The 14,575-nt window shown below is 37.0% G+C and overlaps 1 protein-coding gene across 4 annotated transcripts in view; it reads left to right on the forward strand.

Annotated features, from left to right (window-relative positions):
* Positions 1 to 12,939, forward strand: part of CEP44 (centrosomal protein 44) — a 46,731-nt gene extending 33,792 nt beyond the window's left edge. For all 4 annotated transcript variants that reach the window (XM_045018174.1, XM_045018177.1, XM_045018175.1 and 1 more), the window contains exons 6-11: positions 1,689 to 1,820; positions 2,490 to 2,699; positions 9,361 to 9,436; positions 11,445 to 11,572; positions 11,834 to 11,871; positions 12,751 to 12,939. In XM_045018174.1, the coding sequence (XP_044874109.1) occupies positions 1,689 to 1,820; positions 2,490 to 2,699; positions 9,361 to 9,436; positions 11,445 to 11,572; positions 11,834 to 11,871; positions 12,751 to 12,790 (624 nt within the window). In that variant the 3' untranslated portion in view covers positions 12,791 to 12,939. The remainder of the gene's footprint in view (positions 1 to 1,688; positions 1,821 to 2,489; positions 2,700 to 9,360; positions 9,437 to 11,444; positions 11,573 to 11,833; positions 11,872 to 12,750) is intronic.
* The last annotated feature ends 1,636 nt before the right edge of the window (positions 12,940 to 14,575 follow it).

Below are 14,575 nucleotides of genomic sequence, written 5' to 3' on the forward strand. Positions count from 1 at the left end.
AATGACTTGGAAAATGGAGTGGAGAGTACACTTATAAGTTTGCAGATGACACCAGGCTGGGAGGGGTTGCAAGCAATTTGGAGGAAAGGATTAGAATTCAAAACAACCTTGACAAATTGGAGAATTGGTCCAAAACAACAAGATGAAATTCAAGAAAGCCAAGTGTGAAGTGCTTCATTTAGGAAGAAGAAATCAAATGCACACCTACAAAATGGGGAATAACTGGCTTGGTGCTAGTACTGCTGAAAAGGTTCTCGGGGTAATGGTGGATCATAAACTGAATGTGCATCAACAGTGTGATGCAGTTGCGAAAAAGTCTAATATTCTGGGGCATATTAAGAAGAGTGTTGTATGTAAGGCATGGGAAGTAATTGTTCTGTTCTGCTTGGCACTCATGAGGCCTCAGCTGGAGTATTGTTGAATACTGGGCACCACACTTTAGGAAAGATGTGAACAAATTGGGGAGACTCCAGAGAAGAGCAACAATGCTAAAGAGTTTAGAAACCCTGACCTATAAGGAAATGTTTAAACAAACAAAACTGGCCATGGTTGGTCTTGAGAAAAGACTAAATGGGGGACCTGATAACACTCTTCAAATATGTTAAGGGATGTTATAAAAACAACTGTGGTCAATTGTTCTCTCTGTCCACTGGGGGTAGGACAAAAAGTAATGGCCTTAATCTGCAGCAAAGGAGATTTAGATTAGATATTAGGAAAACTTTTCTAAAAGTAGTTAAACTCTGGAATAGGCTTCCAAGGGAGGTTGTGGAAACCCCATCATTGGTGGTTTTTAAAAAGAAGTTGGAGAAATCGCTGTCGGGAATGGTCTAGATTTATTTGGATCTGCCTCTGCGAAGGGAGCTGAATTTGAGAACTTCTCATGTTTCCTTCCAGCCCTTCATTTCTATGATATGTTTGTGACTTCCACACTCGATTATTTTAACTTGTACCTTTATAATGAAGCCAAACAGCCTGAAAAAGTTCAACTAATATAAAACACAAAAGTTCATTTGCTTAGCAGTGCACATTACCATGAGCTCGTCACTTTGGTGTTCTGCTTTTTCAACTGGCTCCCATTGAATAGAGTATAGTTCAAGGTCAGTGTCCCCTTCATGGGCCTGGACCTAGCTACCAGTGAGCATGCCCTTCCCTCCACAACTGTGACCTCCCATGACTTCTGTTCTGTTGGAACAATAAAATTATTAAGCAGTAGAGAGAGAGACTTGTGAGCCTTTGAAGTCAGAACATTCAGAGGAGTAGGGCTTACACTATGGAACTCTTGCAAGGGGTAAGAGACCTTGCTGTACTCAGAAAGAAATGTAAAACTGATCTTTTGACTTGGCTTTCCCTCAGTAAGCCTACCTAGAAAAACTAAAAATAAACAAAACCACCTAATCAAGCTATTTTTCTAACAGGCTGCCGAGGAAAAGGAGAGATGTTTCTGACTTTAAATATGTGGAAGCAATAGGGGTGATGGGCCATATGACTCTGAAAAGATTATCAAGTATAACTCTGTTTTTTCACAGTTTAAATCTTTCATGATCTGTCTTACAACTGGGTGAGATCAGATTGCTTGGGTGTATAGGTAAATGCAAAATAATTAAATGCAGAACATTGTGCATTTAGTTGGCAAGAATGTTTTTGTTGTAATAAATCATACATGTGGATTATTGTTTTTACATACAAAGAAACCTCAAGTGGAACGTCATCCAGATAGTGAAGTTAATGTGCATGGCTATAATACAGCCATTCCAGTAGATGAAGATAGTGAAGAAGAATCCTGTGTAGCTGATGATGTTTTGGAAGTTGTGTGTGAACAAGTAAGAATTTGAATTTTAAAATGTAGAGTTTGGTATGATAGCCTAAGTGGCTTCCAAACATCTTTTTTATTTTTTTCAAAATTAAACTTGATCTATAAGTATATAATAAATGTGTAAAGAACATTGGTAGTACAATTGAACAACTTAAGAAAAAAAGGGGTTCTAACATGAGTAGCAGTTGAGACTTACTACATCTTATTTATTTTCAATAGTGTCCCCAATGTGCAATGTACTGTACAAGCACAAAAAAGAAGGGTCTCTGCCCCATGAGTTTTGTTTTTTTCCTCTCTTAAAAGACCATACCAGATGGTCAAAAAACAGGATAAAGGGAGAAGAGGCACAACAAACCTGTGGGAATAGTTATGTGGTGGTTGGTCTTCTCTTGATTATTATTTCAATATAAAGCATCCCCAGTTACCCCACAACTTCAGAGTCAGCTGGCTGGTTTCTGGCAGGTGTCTCTAATGTGCATACTTTTTGCATAAAGCAGTTCACAGCAATTTCTGAAGGAAAAAGCATTTATAAATGTGACTCATCACAATGGTTTAAATGTCCTAGTGGGGAAGAGAAAATGTTCTATGCTTCTTCAGTTGAGTTTATCATGTCTGTACAATTGTATTTATGCCTAAAATTAAAGAAAATAAAATCTCTTATTGTTCTTATTTCCAGGCCACAGAAGATAATAGTGAAATCGAGCTGCTAAAGAGCCAGCTTGCTGATTGCCAAGAAAAACTTCATAAGCTAAATTGGATGGAAGATAAACTACATGTTTTAGAAGAGAGACTGAAAGGAAAGGTGATTATAGATGAGAAGGACTGGAATAATCTCCTGAGCCGGGTCTTGCTTCTTGAAACAGAACTGTTATTGCAGTCAAAAAAGGTATATTTTACCATAAAGCTTCTATTTTATTGGGGAGGTGGAATGTGTAGCAGGGTGGATTGATTTAAACCGGGGATTTTAATCTTATTTAGCATTTGTATATTATTTGCCTAAAGAAAGGATGATTCTCATTGGTTGATATAACCATCAAAATATGTTGTTTTGCAACTAAATATGTAGAACTTTAGAGTTACGAACATCAGAGTTACAAACTGACCAGTCAACCCCTCATTTGGAACCAGAAGTACACAATCAGGCAGCAGCAGACACATTCTCCCCCCCATTCCCCCTCCCCCCCAAAAAGTCAGATACAGTACTGTGCTAGACATAAACAACAAAAATAAAGGGAAAGTTTAAAAAAAAATTGAGAAGGTAAGGAAACTGTTTCTGTGCTTGTTTCATTTAAATTAAGATGGTTAAAAGCAGCATTTTTCTTCTGCATAGTAAGGTTTCAAAGCTGTATTAAGTCAATATTCAGTTGTAAACTTTTGAAAGAACCATAATGTTTGGTTCAGAGTTGTGAACATTTCTTGAGGGGTTCGTAACTCTGAGGTTCTACTGTGTAGCCTTTACATGATATCTAGTACTACTTTTGCTAAACAGGGAGATACACTATATCTATTCACATTTAAACAATTATAAAGCGTGGCATACATTTATTCAAATTCTTAATTTTTACTACTTTGTTAGAAAATAGTGAATGAGGCAATTCTTTTCTACTAGATTAATTTTTTTACTTGTGATTTGTATCAAGATTCATTTAAATGAAAATTGGAATGCAGTCAAAATGCGCTAAACAGCATGTAAAATTTGTTTGCTAGTTAAATACTTAAGAATTTTTTTTAATCAAAACCTGTTTTGCATTTAAAAGCGAATTGTGAAACAAAGGACGTATTATCTATAGTTAGTGAATTGAAGTGATTGTTTCATAGACTTGTAGAGTACATCTATACTGTAATAAAAGACCCACACCATGGCTACAGGGCTGGGTCAGTTTACAGTAACTCCTCACTTATAATATGTCTACGCTACCCGCCAGATCAGCAGGTAGTGATCGATCTAGCAGGATTGATGTGTCGCGTCTTGTCTAGACACGATACATCGATCCACGAACACGCTCTCCATCGACTCCGGAACTCCACCAGGGCGAGAGTCAGAAGCGGAGTTGACTGGGGGAGCGGCGGCCGTCGATCCCGCGCCGCGAGGAGGCGAAGTAAGTCGATCTAAGATACGTCGACTTCAGCTACGCTATTCTCATAGCTGAAGTTGCGTATCTTAGATCGATTTCCCCCCCCCCCCCCCAGTGTAGACCAGGCCTTAAAGTCATCTCGGTTAATGTTGTTTCATTGTTACATTGCTGATCAATATGGGAACGTGCTCGTTTAAAGTTGTGCAATGCTCCCTTCTAACATCGTTTGGCAGCCGCCTGCTTTGTCCACTGCTTGCAGGAAGAGCAGCCCAGTGGAGCTAGCTGGTTGGGGCTTGGAACCAGGGTGGACCGACAGCCCCCCATCAGCTATCCCTATCAGCTCCCTGCTCCCCTAAGTGCCCTGTGCAGCAGCTGCCCAGCAGTCTAGCAATTGCAGCTGTCCCTCCCCCCAGTGCCATGTGCTGCTTCTGCCCTCTGCCTTGGAGCTGCTAGACTCCTGCTTGCTGGGGGGGGGTGGGGGGGCAGAAAAAGCGGGGGCTAATGTCAGGGTGTCCCCCTCCCCCCTGCACCTGCACCCCGCTTACCCCATCTTCCATAGAGCGGGGAGAGACACGACAGAGGGAGCTTCCAGGCAGCAACATCTGCAGCTGTGGTCTGGTCTCAGCTTGCTGATCTAATTAACAAGGCAGTGTACTTCTGACCCCACTCTTCATACTTAAAGGGGAAATGCACATCTCTCTCTCTCAGGGTGTGTGTCTCTGTCTTCCCTCCCTCCTTTCCTGCTGCCTTGTACAGTAGAGTGTGAGAGTTAACCCTTGAGGGCTCAGTCAATTGCTAGTTCGTCATTTAGCAGTAAGGCATTCCCTGGAAATATCCCACCCTCTGACTCCTCCACCTCAACCAAGCTTCACAATCATCATCACTGTGCACCAGTATTAAATTGTTTGTTTAAAATTTATAGTGTGTGTGTGCATGCATACATACATACATACATAGACTAAAAATAGTCTTTTATCTGGTGAAAAAAATTTCCCTGGAACCTAACCCCCTCATTTACATTAATTCTTATCGGGAAATTGGATTCGCTTAACATCGTTTCGCTAAAGTCGCATTTTTCAGGAACATAACTACATTAAATGAGGAGTTACATTACTTGGGCTTGCTGGACTTGGGTTACAGGCCTATAGAATTGCTGCATAGATGTCCTGGCTCAGGCTGGAGGTTGGGTGCTGGGGTAAGGATCCTACCACTCGGCCCCCAGCCTGAGCCCCAATGTCTATGCAGCAGTTTTACAGTCCCGTAGTCTGAGCCCCCTGAGCTTGAGCCAGCTGACCCGGCCCAAGCATAGGTGTTTAATTGCTGTATAGACATATCTGTAGATTCCGGTCACCATGTCCTTCAAGATTTTAGAGCTAGTAGATCTCATCCTCACACCTTGTTTTTATTTGTACATTGGAAGAGAAAAGCAAAGGGTTTCCTCTTCTTCAACTTACTTCTAATGACGTAATGATTAAATTGAAATGGAAAAAGTGTTCCTTCTGTACTTACAGAAGAAGTTACTGGTGTCAAAAGCTAGGTTAGCATTTCAACAAATTATATGGTTCCAGGTGACTTGTACCACTTCAGAGGCTTGACTTTCTTCATAGCTTCAGAAGCAAACATGTGCTGCTTAAACTTTTCATTTAATTTAAATGATTTTAATAGATTTTTAGTAAGGTTAAGCCTGATGTAGGTTTTTGTAATTTCAAATTTCATTGTCAATAGGTTTATTTTTAAAAAGAAAAATGTATTTAATTTCAATTTTAAAATGTTTGTTTTTTAAATAAAAAACATTTTCTCTACCCTGATCTGTACTAATATTTAGCAATTAGAATAGCTACCATTTGTAAGGTAATGTATGGCCATGATCACATGACAAAATTTTAAACAAGACAGAAATCTCAATTTCCTCATGAGCCCGCTATTCCTCCTCTCTCCCAGTTGTGCTCTCTCCCCCTTTCAGGGCCCCCTGTTTCTCTCTCATCCAAAAAAAAGTTAGTGGCTTATTTCTGAAAAGCGCACAGCTATTTCTTCAGGACTTGTGGAGCAGCACTGTGCATTGTAATGGAGTTTCCCAGAAGGAGCCTGCAGACCCTGAGGGAACTACAGAAATAGCTCTGCAGTTTATCAATGATAGCCACTGTGTTAGTATGTGGTACTAATACATTTACTGAAGGAATGTAATTACTGTTTGAGTGGTTGCTATTGTAATGAAAAAATTCAGCCTGTTTAATGGCATGTGATTTTTCTCTTACTCTGACTGTCTCATCCTACCTTGTTGGATTTTCTTCCTGTAACTGTAATAATTTATGTGAGACAGCCAAAGTACCACTTATGAAGCTGAATACTGTTTAATTTCCCAAGTCTAGGAATATTATATTTTGAAAACAGAGAATCTTTTTACAAGAGCTTCTTGAAAAGGTTAGACTTTCATTCTGTTTAGCATTATCTGGGTTTCACACTATACATCTTCATTTCTGATTGTAGAAAAATGCACTATTTCATATCTTCAGGCAAGCCATCTAGAAACTAGATGCAAAATTAAGAACGAAAATTCAGCAGATGGTTTGCTCAGTACTGTGGGAAACACTTCATTCATTAGGCAAGTTTATCATTGATCATCATCTTATTGATTTCTGATTTAGTGGTTGGCATTTCACTCCTTGTTGATGACATTAGGTAAACTTTCTAAATGCACATGAGATTTAGTGACATCACTATGCTGGGTATGTTTAACATGCCACAGCAAATCAGCATTTTTCCTTAGGGTAGTGTATTTTTTTTAACTTTAAAAGCTTTTGAGGGGTGTCTGTCTATCTATCTAATAAATATAATATAATGCTAGTGTTCACAGCACAGTATATTTGTGAGTATGTGTTCAGGATCTTCCTGTAATGCTGTAAATTACAATCCTCAGAATACTTCAGTTATTGTGAAAAGCTGTCCAAAAGTTGAAAAATTTTGCAAAAAATACTTGACTGATGCTGCAGTTTCTTGCAGACGTGTTAGAATGTTAAGTCAGTCACATCATTTGTTTGGTTGTAGAAAGTTGGAGATGTCGTTATAAACATATAATATGGTTCTCATTCTACATTTATTGAAAATGCATCGTTTATCTAAAAGAGGTTTTTTGGAGGGTTAAATGAGGAAAGCTGCCATCTCTCTCTATGGTATTTCAGGATGCTCACTTAGTAACATTTTAAAGAAAATTCAGTGGCTCAAAGGTTGAATATGGAGCTTTTCAATTCTAGATCATGTTTGAATTTGTCTCAGGTCAGTATTGACAGAAATGTGATACCATCTTATGTCTATTAATCAGTCATTGTGGATGAATTTGGTCTTATTTCTCAGTGCATGTCCAAATCACACAACCACTGTTAACAGTTTGTTACCCTTGCTAGTGCTCTCAGGAATCCAAGGATTGGATGAGCATAAAGAGAATTGCCCTCCCTTTCACAGGTCACTTGTTGAGGCACATTGTGGTGGAGACAGTGTGGAGAAGCTTGCCCCTGGTCTCAACTAGCCCAGCTCTACCTGTTCTGTGACTTGATAAATGCCTTCTAATCTGGAACTTTTCAATACCACTAAATCCAATTAAAACAATAGATAAACATAGATAAACATTATTTTGCATGGTGCTGTGGATTAGACTAGCCTCATATTTATCTGCCACTTAAATATTTTAACAGTAGTACCATTTTTTGAAAACATCTAACCAGATTGTGTTTCTTTTTAGTCTAGACTTTTGTTGTAAGAGCAAGAGTATACAAAAACAAGTTTGATATAGTTTGTGTGCACCATGGTTGCTTATTTTTCAGTACAGAAGGAGCTGGTTCTTGCAACCTTCTTATGATAAGCTCTGAAATCTCAAAATAATATGAACGTTCTGAGACTAGGCCCACACCACCGTCAAAGCAGCAGCGACACACATTGCACTGAGAATACCTGGAGCTCTCAAGGCAACTGCAATGGAAGGGATTGGGGAGAGGAAGCCAGTCCAAACTTCTCCCAACTCTGAGGGCAGTAATTACTGTTTGCCTGCCCCCAAATTCCTGGGGAGGGGGTAGGAAAGAGAGCTGGGGGCTATGCCCATGCAGCACTTGGGACACCGCCCCCCCTCGCGCACACACACATACACACTGTAATAGCCTTCTGCTGCTACTTAATGTAGTTAGCCCAGTAGCTCAAGTGGTAGATTTGTGTTATAGTGCTAAATGTTCAGAGTTCAAACCTTGCTGATCACTCACAATGGTGGAGGGCATGGTTTATTTTTGTTTTTTGGGGTTTTTTAATACTTTAAATCAAACTAGGAAATTACATACAAAAATCTATGTTAAAAGTTGGCACTGCAACCTTAATTCTGCCCCTTGTACGTTCACTTTATGATACAGACTTCAATTACATGATCATATGCTATTTTTCTACAGGACCCCTACATGATTTAGCATGCAAGATGGATGCTAGCAGGCAGAATTAAGGTTGCATTAACAGCAGTAAATCTGACACTTGCTAACTTTTGAGTTATTGACATGTAACCAAAATAATGTTGTTTAATGTACATTTTTGTATTAGAATGTGGCTCTGAGACTGTACATTTTACATGTGCACACACCCTACTCCATACATTCATATGGTGCATTATCGAAATGAAATTAGTTCTAGTCCCAGAGGGGTTTCAGAAGGGTGGGGGCATCCATCTGCATAGATTAGCTTGCAGGATCCGGGCCTAAATTAAACAAACATAAGTTCATGTTTCTGAAAGAAAAAACAGTAATTCTCTATTGTCAAGGCAAAACCCTAAAACTAACTTTTAATTTTCTTTACAAATTAATTCTGAAGAAGAAAATGGTCACATTATAACAGAGAAAGCAGATATAGCATTAATATTGACAATGTATAAAACAGTTTGTTGTTTTCACCATTTGTATCATGAGCCAAGTGGGTATTTTTGCCAAAATTTTCAAACTTGATTATCTAAAATTAGACAACAAAATCCAGCAATAGACCTCAAATCAGCAGCCTGAGTCAGAGGAGCAGAGCACTTGCAGCCACCAGTAGTCAGTCATTCAGAGCTGTTGGTGCACAGTGTGTTTTAATAAACACCACTCCGCCTGATCAACCAATCACACCTGGATTGTTAGGCATTCCACTATGAAACTTTTGGGCTCAGTTTTTACAGCAAAGTTGGTATTTCAAAAGACAAAATGCTTTAATGAATTGACCTTTTTTTTTTTTAAATGATATAAATGGGTATACTAATATAAAGGGTCACATTTTTCATTCTTTACTCATAGGAGTAGTCAAATAAAGCTACTTCCATAATGCTAGAAAAATGTGGTCAGTACTGTACATAGATATACATATATTCACCCATTTGATTATAATTCTCAGTACTCAGATGGCATTTAAATAAGACTTGTGGCTAAGTTATAGAATTTTTTTTGTAAATGGCAAAAATAATTATTGTTTCAGAGTGACTTATCTACAGAATTTAACAATATGAGTGAAGACCATACCTCTAGTAGGAATATGACTCCAATTTCTCCTGGTGAGTGTTTGCAATGCTCTTTACTTAAAAGGTTTTCTTTTAAGCAGCTTTTGCTAACCTTGCATAAAATTGTCACAGTTAGGATTTTAAGTTGTTTAAATAGACACTGTCAACTTTAAAACTAACTAACTACATTTCAAGTTCAGCTGTTTCAGGTACGAGCCAGCCCCTGAAACCACCCTGTTAGTTTTGGGGCTTTTATGTACATTTCCTATTTGATAGAATGTGTTGTGTTTTTCTCCCCTCTCCTGTGTTGCTGTGTCTATCCTCACAAAGATAATTAATTATTAGAGAAACATATTTCCTTATTTTTGTTTATAGTAAGCTCAAAAAAAGGCCTGGGGCACAAATGTGATTTTTTTTTTTAAGTTGATATATCCTTTTTTTCTTTAACAAACTGTAAAATACTAGAAAAAGTAGTGGGTAGTGGCCAAGTAAATTTCTGAAGATGTACACAGCAAGCTTTTGAAGCTAACTATTGCCTAAGTACAAAGGGACCCAGGAGAAAATCACACTATCTTTTCAGGTAAATAACCCTCACTAGACAGCCTCATCACTGAGGCCAGGGAAACTGAATCAAATTTGTCACTCACTCTCTTCCTTAGACTTCATCCATATTGCCTCTTCCTTCTTCCCCAAACTGTGGTTTGACTTGCCACTCCCCCAAGTCTGATCCATCCTTAGTTTCCTAATTCTTCAATTTGGTCTTCTCTGGTAATATACACTTAAAGCACTGAGATGTGCCTACAACCTTAACTTCCCCTTAAAGTGTTCTGTGCAGGAATATATATTACCCAGCATGTTTATGGTACTGTCTGTAGTATAAAATCTTAATCTTATTCTGAATGAGTTATAGACTTAATTAACATAATTTTTGTAGACAGCAGAGTAAAGATAAGATTCTCTCTGACTGTGATGCCTGATAAGTGAAGTGGCAAACTAAATCTGATACACCATTTACCTCTGTAATATTTTTCTAGATTGTCCTACATATCAAGCTTGCTCTAACACCCACAATTGTTTTGTCAAAATACCGTAGATAAATTTGTGTTAGTGGGATATATGCATTTGAATTGATTTACTTTATCACATGATATAGATCAGCTGCCATCTGGAGGTTTTGAGATCCACTACTAAATAGTGCAGTTTACAATGTTATTTTCTGAATGCGGACTCAGGACTTGTAACCTGGATCCATAGACTGTAGCTTTAATTAAAAAAAAAAAAACAAAGCCAAAAACCAAACTCCACCTTTTTTTAAATGGGAATTTTTGCTTTCCTCAGGACCACAGATTTTTAAAATAGTAACTTTTTTTTTTAAATGCTAGGATAGCATCAAGCTTTTCCCGATACAAAGGGTAGGGATTTTCTAATATGTTTGATACGTTGGCCTAGCTCTGCTCCTATTGAAACTGGCACTTACTTCTATACAAATGTTTAAACCCTGATTCTGCTGAATGAATACTAACCCTAGATTATTGGAAACATTTTTGTTTGTATGTCAGCTTTTTATACTGTAAATCACTTACAGAATTAAAAACATGTTTGGAAAAGCTTTTCGTGTTATAGTAAAATATGTTTACAAAGATAATTACTATATTGCTTAAACTTTTTTTTAAGTTTAAAAGATCCCACAGCTGTATAAGAGAAGTGGTTTATAGTAAGAAAACAAATGTGAGCTGTCTGAAATTATTATTGAATGTTTTTCCCAGTAATTGTACTTGCCTAAGTGTTTCAATTGACTGTAATCATGACAAATGCAACATTCCTGGATAATCTTTGTTGGAATTTTTTTTTTTTTGTCTACATCGTACTGAGCATACTCTGTTCATGTTATTTTAAAAGAATATGAGAAACCCATCTTGGACCTTTACCAGTAGCCTTTTTCTTTCTAAACAATGCATTCTCTTCTGTTATTACATACTGTAAATCAAACTGTTCGATAGCTGACCCTGCTGCAAGAGAGCAAAAAGGCAAAGGTGACCTAAAAATGAATATTTCTCCACAGATATTGAGAGGAAGGAGGAGATGCCAGAGAGTCTTCATCAGTCGTCCGGATACAGTTCACTATTATCCACAGACCCATCTCCTAAAGCCGCAACCATTAATTATCATGGTTTGACAGAGATTTCAAAGGTAAGTAAAACTGGCAAATGCTTAGTTGATTTCCTTTCTAAGGTCAAGAGAACAAGTAAGCATTAGTTTTAGTTGTATATACTACTAGCAAAAAACAGCAAAACTATGCAAAACTTCATCTAGGTCTGTCTCATAAAAATCCTTTTGATATGTAAACAGTGCTTAAAGTATTTTTTTGCATGAATTTTCCAGGTTAAAAGTCCATTTCTGAAGATTGTTGGCTTTGAAGAATTGCCTAAATATGTTGCTTTTAAATTGCAGGAGACAACAAGACAAAGAATGGAAAGGATAAGTAAAATGTAAGTAATAGAAAAGGGCAGCAGGAATTCATTTCCCAGTAGGGAATTGTCCTGGACTAAGACATATATAGAATGTGCATATGTGTTCCAAACCTCAAAGGTCTCTACATCAGGTGTGGCATTTCCTTATGACTCCACTGGATAATAAATCCACTTACAGTTCTGTGTTTGTGGGCTGAGTCACTGTTTTGGTTTGTAATAAACAATATAAGGCATTCTTAATAGTATTAACTAGGGATTAAAGAGTGTTTAGAATTTGGTTGACAACTAATAGGAGTATTATCTGTCTTCTGATAAGAGTTTACTGGAACTACATAAAACTTGTGTTCAAACATGGAAGTGAAATATTAAATGAAAAGGTCTAGACCGGTTTCAGACCAGGCATCACATAAAGATACCCAAAATAATAAGCAGTATCTACTGCTGGTTCTGAGATCTGTAATGAAAATTTACAGGTAGAAATAACTTTCATTACACTTTTTGAAGTAAAATGAAATGCATCATCACAGTGAAACTTCTATTCAACAAGATTTCGGTATCATACAAATGAGTTACTTCAGGAAGCTGAAGTCATTAATCTTGTCTGCAACTTTGCAAAAACCTAAGCTTTCTGATGGTGACAGCCTCTTTAAGGCTAATTTGTGATATACAAAGTGTCAATTATCTCCTCCATTAACTTTATTTTTGTGAGTTTTTTGTTCCTTCTCTATGTATATTTTTTAAATGTCTCTCTCAAATAACAGCAAATCTAATAGCCTGACCAGTGTACAAACAAACAAACAAAAAGTCAGGAATGCTGCTTTGTTACTTTAGCTTCATTCATTAGTAGTAAATGTTTGTTTTAGTCTTTCTTGTAACCAATTTTTAAAATATTTTTAGGATTGAAGAAACTTCAGAATTGCTGAAAAATTCAAAGTAGCACATCGTAGACAATTTTCTGTCTAGACTTCTGGATCTCAAAACTATTATGTAAATTTGTACAATTTTAAAGTTGTTTTGAATATATTATCAGTTTTAAGGACCATAATTGTTTTAAAATTGTTTTTATTTTACTTGAATAAATGTTTTCTAATACCTTTTGTGTCATGATTACATTAATTTTAACCTTTTGCTATAGAAAATTGCATGAGTTGAAGTCATTACAGCAGTGTATTTTTGTGTTGACATTTGTTGGCAGCGTGCTAAGTAATATGTTTTTTAAAGTGCAGGCTTGAGGACCATGGTTTACATCCTGTTGGAAACACTCCAGCTGGGACTTGCATATTGCACCCAAGAGACTTTCATACATACCATCTTGCCATCTGTACTGTTCAATAAGACTTAATGAAAACTTAAATGCACATATTGTAAATGTGTACCTTTTTTGTTTTGTTTTTTTAATTATAAATTTTCATGGTTTAGTCAGAAAGCACCCCAACACATTATGGCTTCCATTAACACTGACAAAGTGAGGGTCATTTGGATCCTAAACACTAAAATGTGTAAGTAAGTCCACAGACTTTGACTATGAGAGATGTGGTGAGTGTTTTAGTGCTCTATTACCCAACACATTTTAAGACCAGCAGCACAGATGGAGACCATCCAGTGTACAAAGACATACAACATTTTTATGATTTGAAACTATATAAAATTTCTCTTTTGAGACATAAGTAGATGTAAGACTTCCATAAACATGATATAGTCAAATCAAAGGTGTGAGTGTGGGCTGGGTAGAGAGATGGGATTTCATCCTTCTTTTTTAAATTATTGGATATTTAAAGTGTTATGTAAGGAAGCTTTTTACAACATGCTGTAGCTATTCATATTCCTTTGATTCACATGAAAAGATCAAAAAATGACATTGCAACAGCTGAAGATATCAAGATTTTAATGGTATAATTTTCAGATGGAGCATCTGTTTGTTCTTCCTTTGTAAAAATGATTTATTTGATTTAATAATCATTATGAATATGTTCCTCCATAAATATGTGGTTGATTTCATTTTACATATCCAAACTGAGCAACATACAATAATCTGTTGTTGCTTCATAAACTTCATAAAGCTTAGGACATGAAAACACTTGTAATAAACTCCCATTTTTGTCCAGTATACTTAAGTTGCAGATTCCCTGGGAAGCAAGCATTACACTGGTGATGGCAACTTTAAAGTTTATTTGGAAATACCCCTTGTTCACAACCCATTACTCCACTATCCTAAAGAATAATTGTTTAAATTGTTTCTTCTAGAGAGAAGAAAAAATTCCTACTGATCTGAGATGGTGTGTGTTTGTGTGCAGTAAATAGAAATTATAGCACCATCTTGTGGTGCATATTTATACAAAGTATTTTTCAATGTAGAATAACATTGTTTTGATACAGACTACCCACAATCACTGTTGCTTTGAAACAGTAATGATAATGTTTTGAGTATCAACTTTTCATTGTTTACTATATTGCATTGAAACAGGCTTCTAACTGGTAATTTAGGGTGGAAATTACTGCAAACAATTGCATGCTCCCAAAAGTGCAACTCCACTGTTAGCAGCAACAACAGGAACACTAGCATAGATGAACAATGCCACTTTTATCATTGTGATGACTAGAGGTAAAAATGCTAGTATCCCATGTATACTAACACACTGGTAGATCTCCATGACTGGTGATGAAACAGTTGACGATTTCCCCCCTCCTTCCCCCCCCAAAAAAAGAGTTAGACATTAGAGAA

The sequence above is a fragment of the Mauremys mutica genome, chromosome 5, assembly GCF_020497125.1.
Source record: "Mauremys mutica isolate MM-2020 ecotype Southern chromosome 5, ASM2049712v1, whole genome shotgun sequence".
NCBI classification, from domain to species: domain Eukaryota; kingdom Metazoa; phylum Chordata; order Testudines; family Geoemydidae; genus Mauremys; species Mauremys mutica.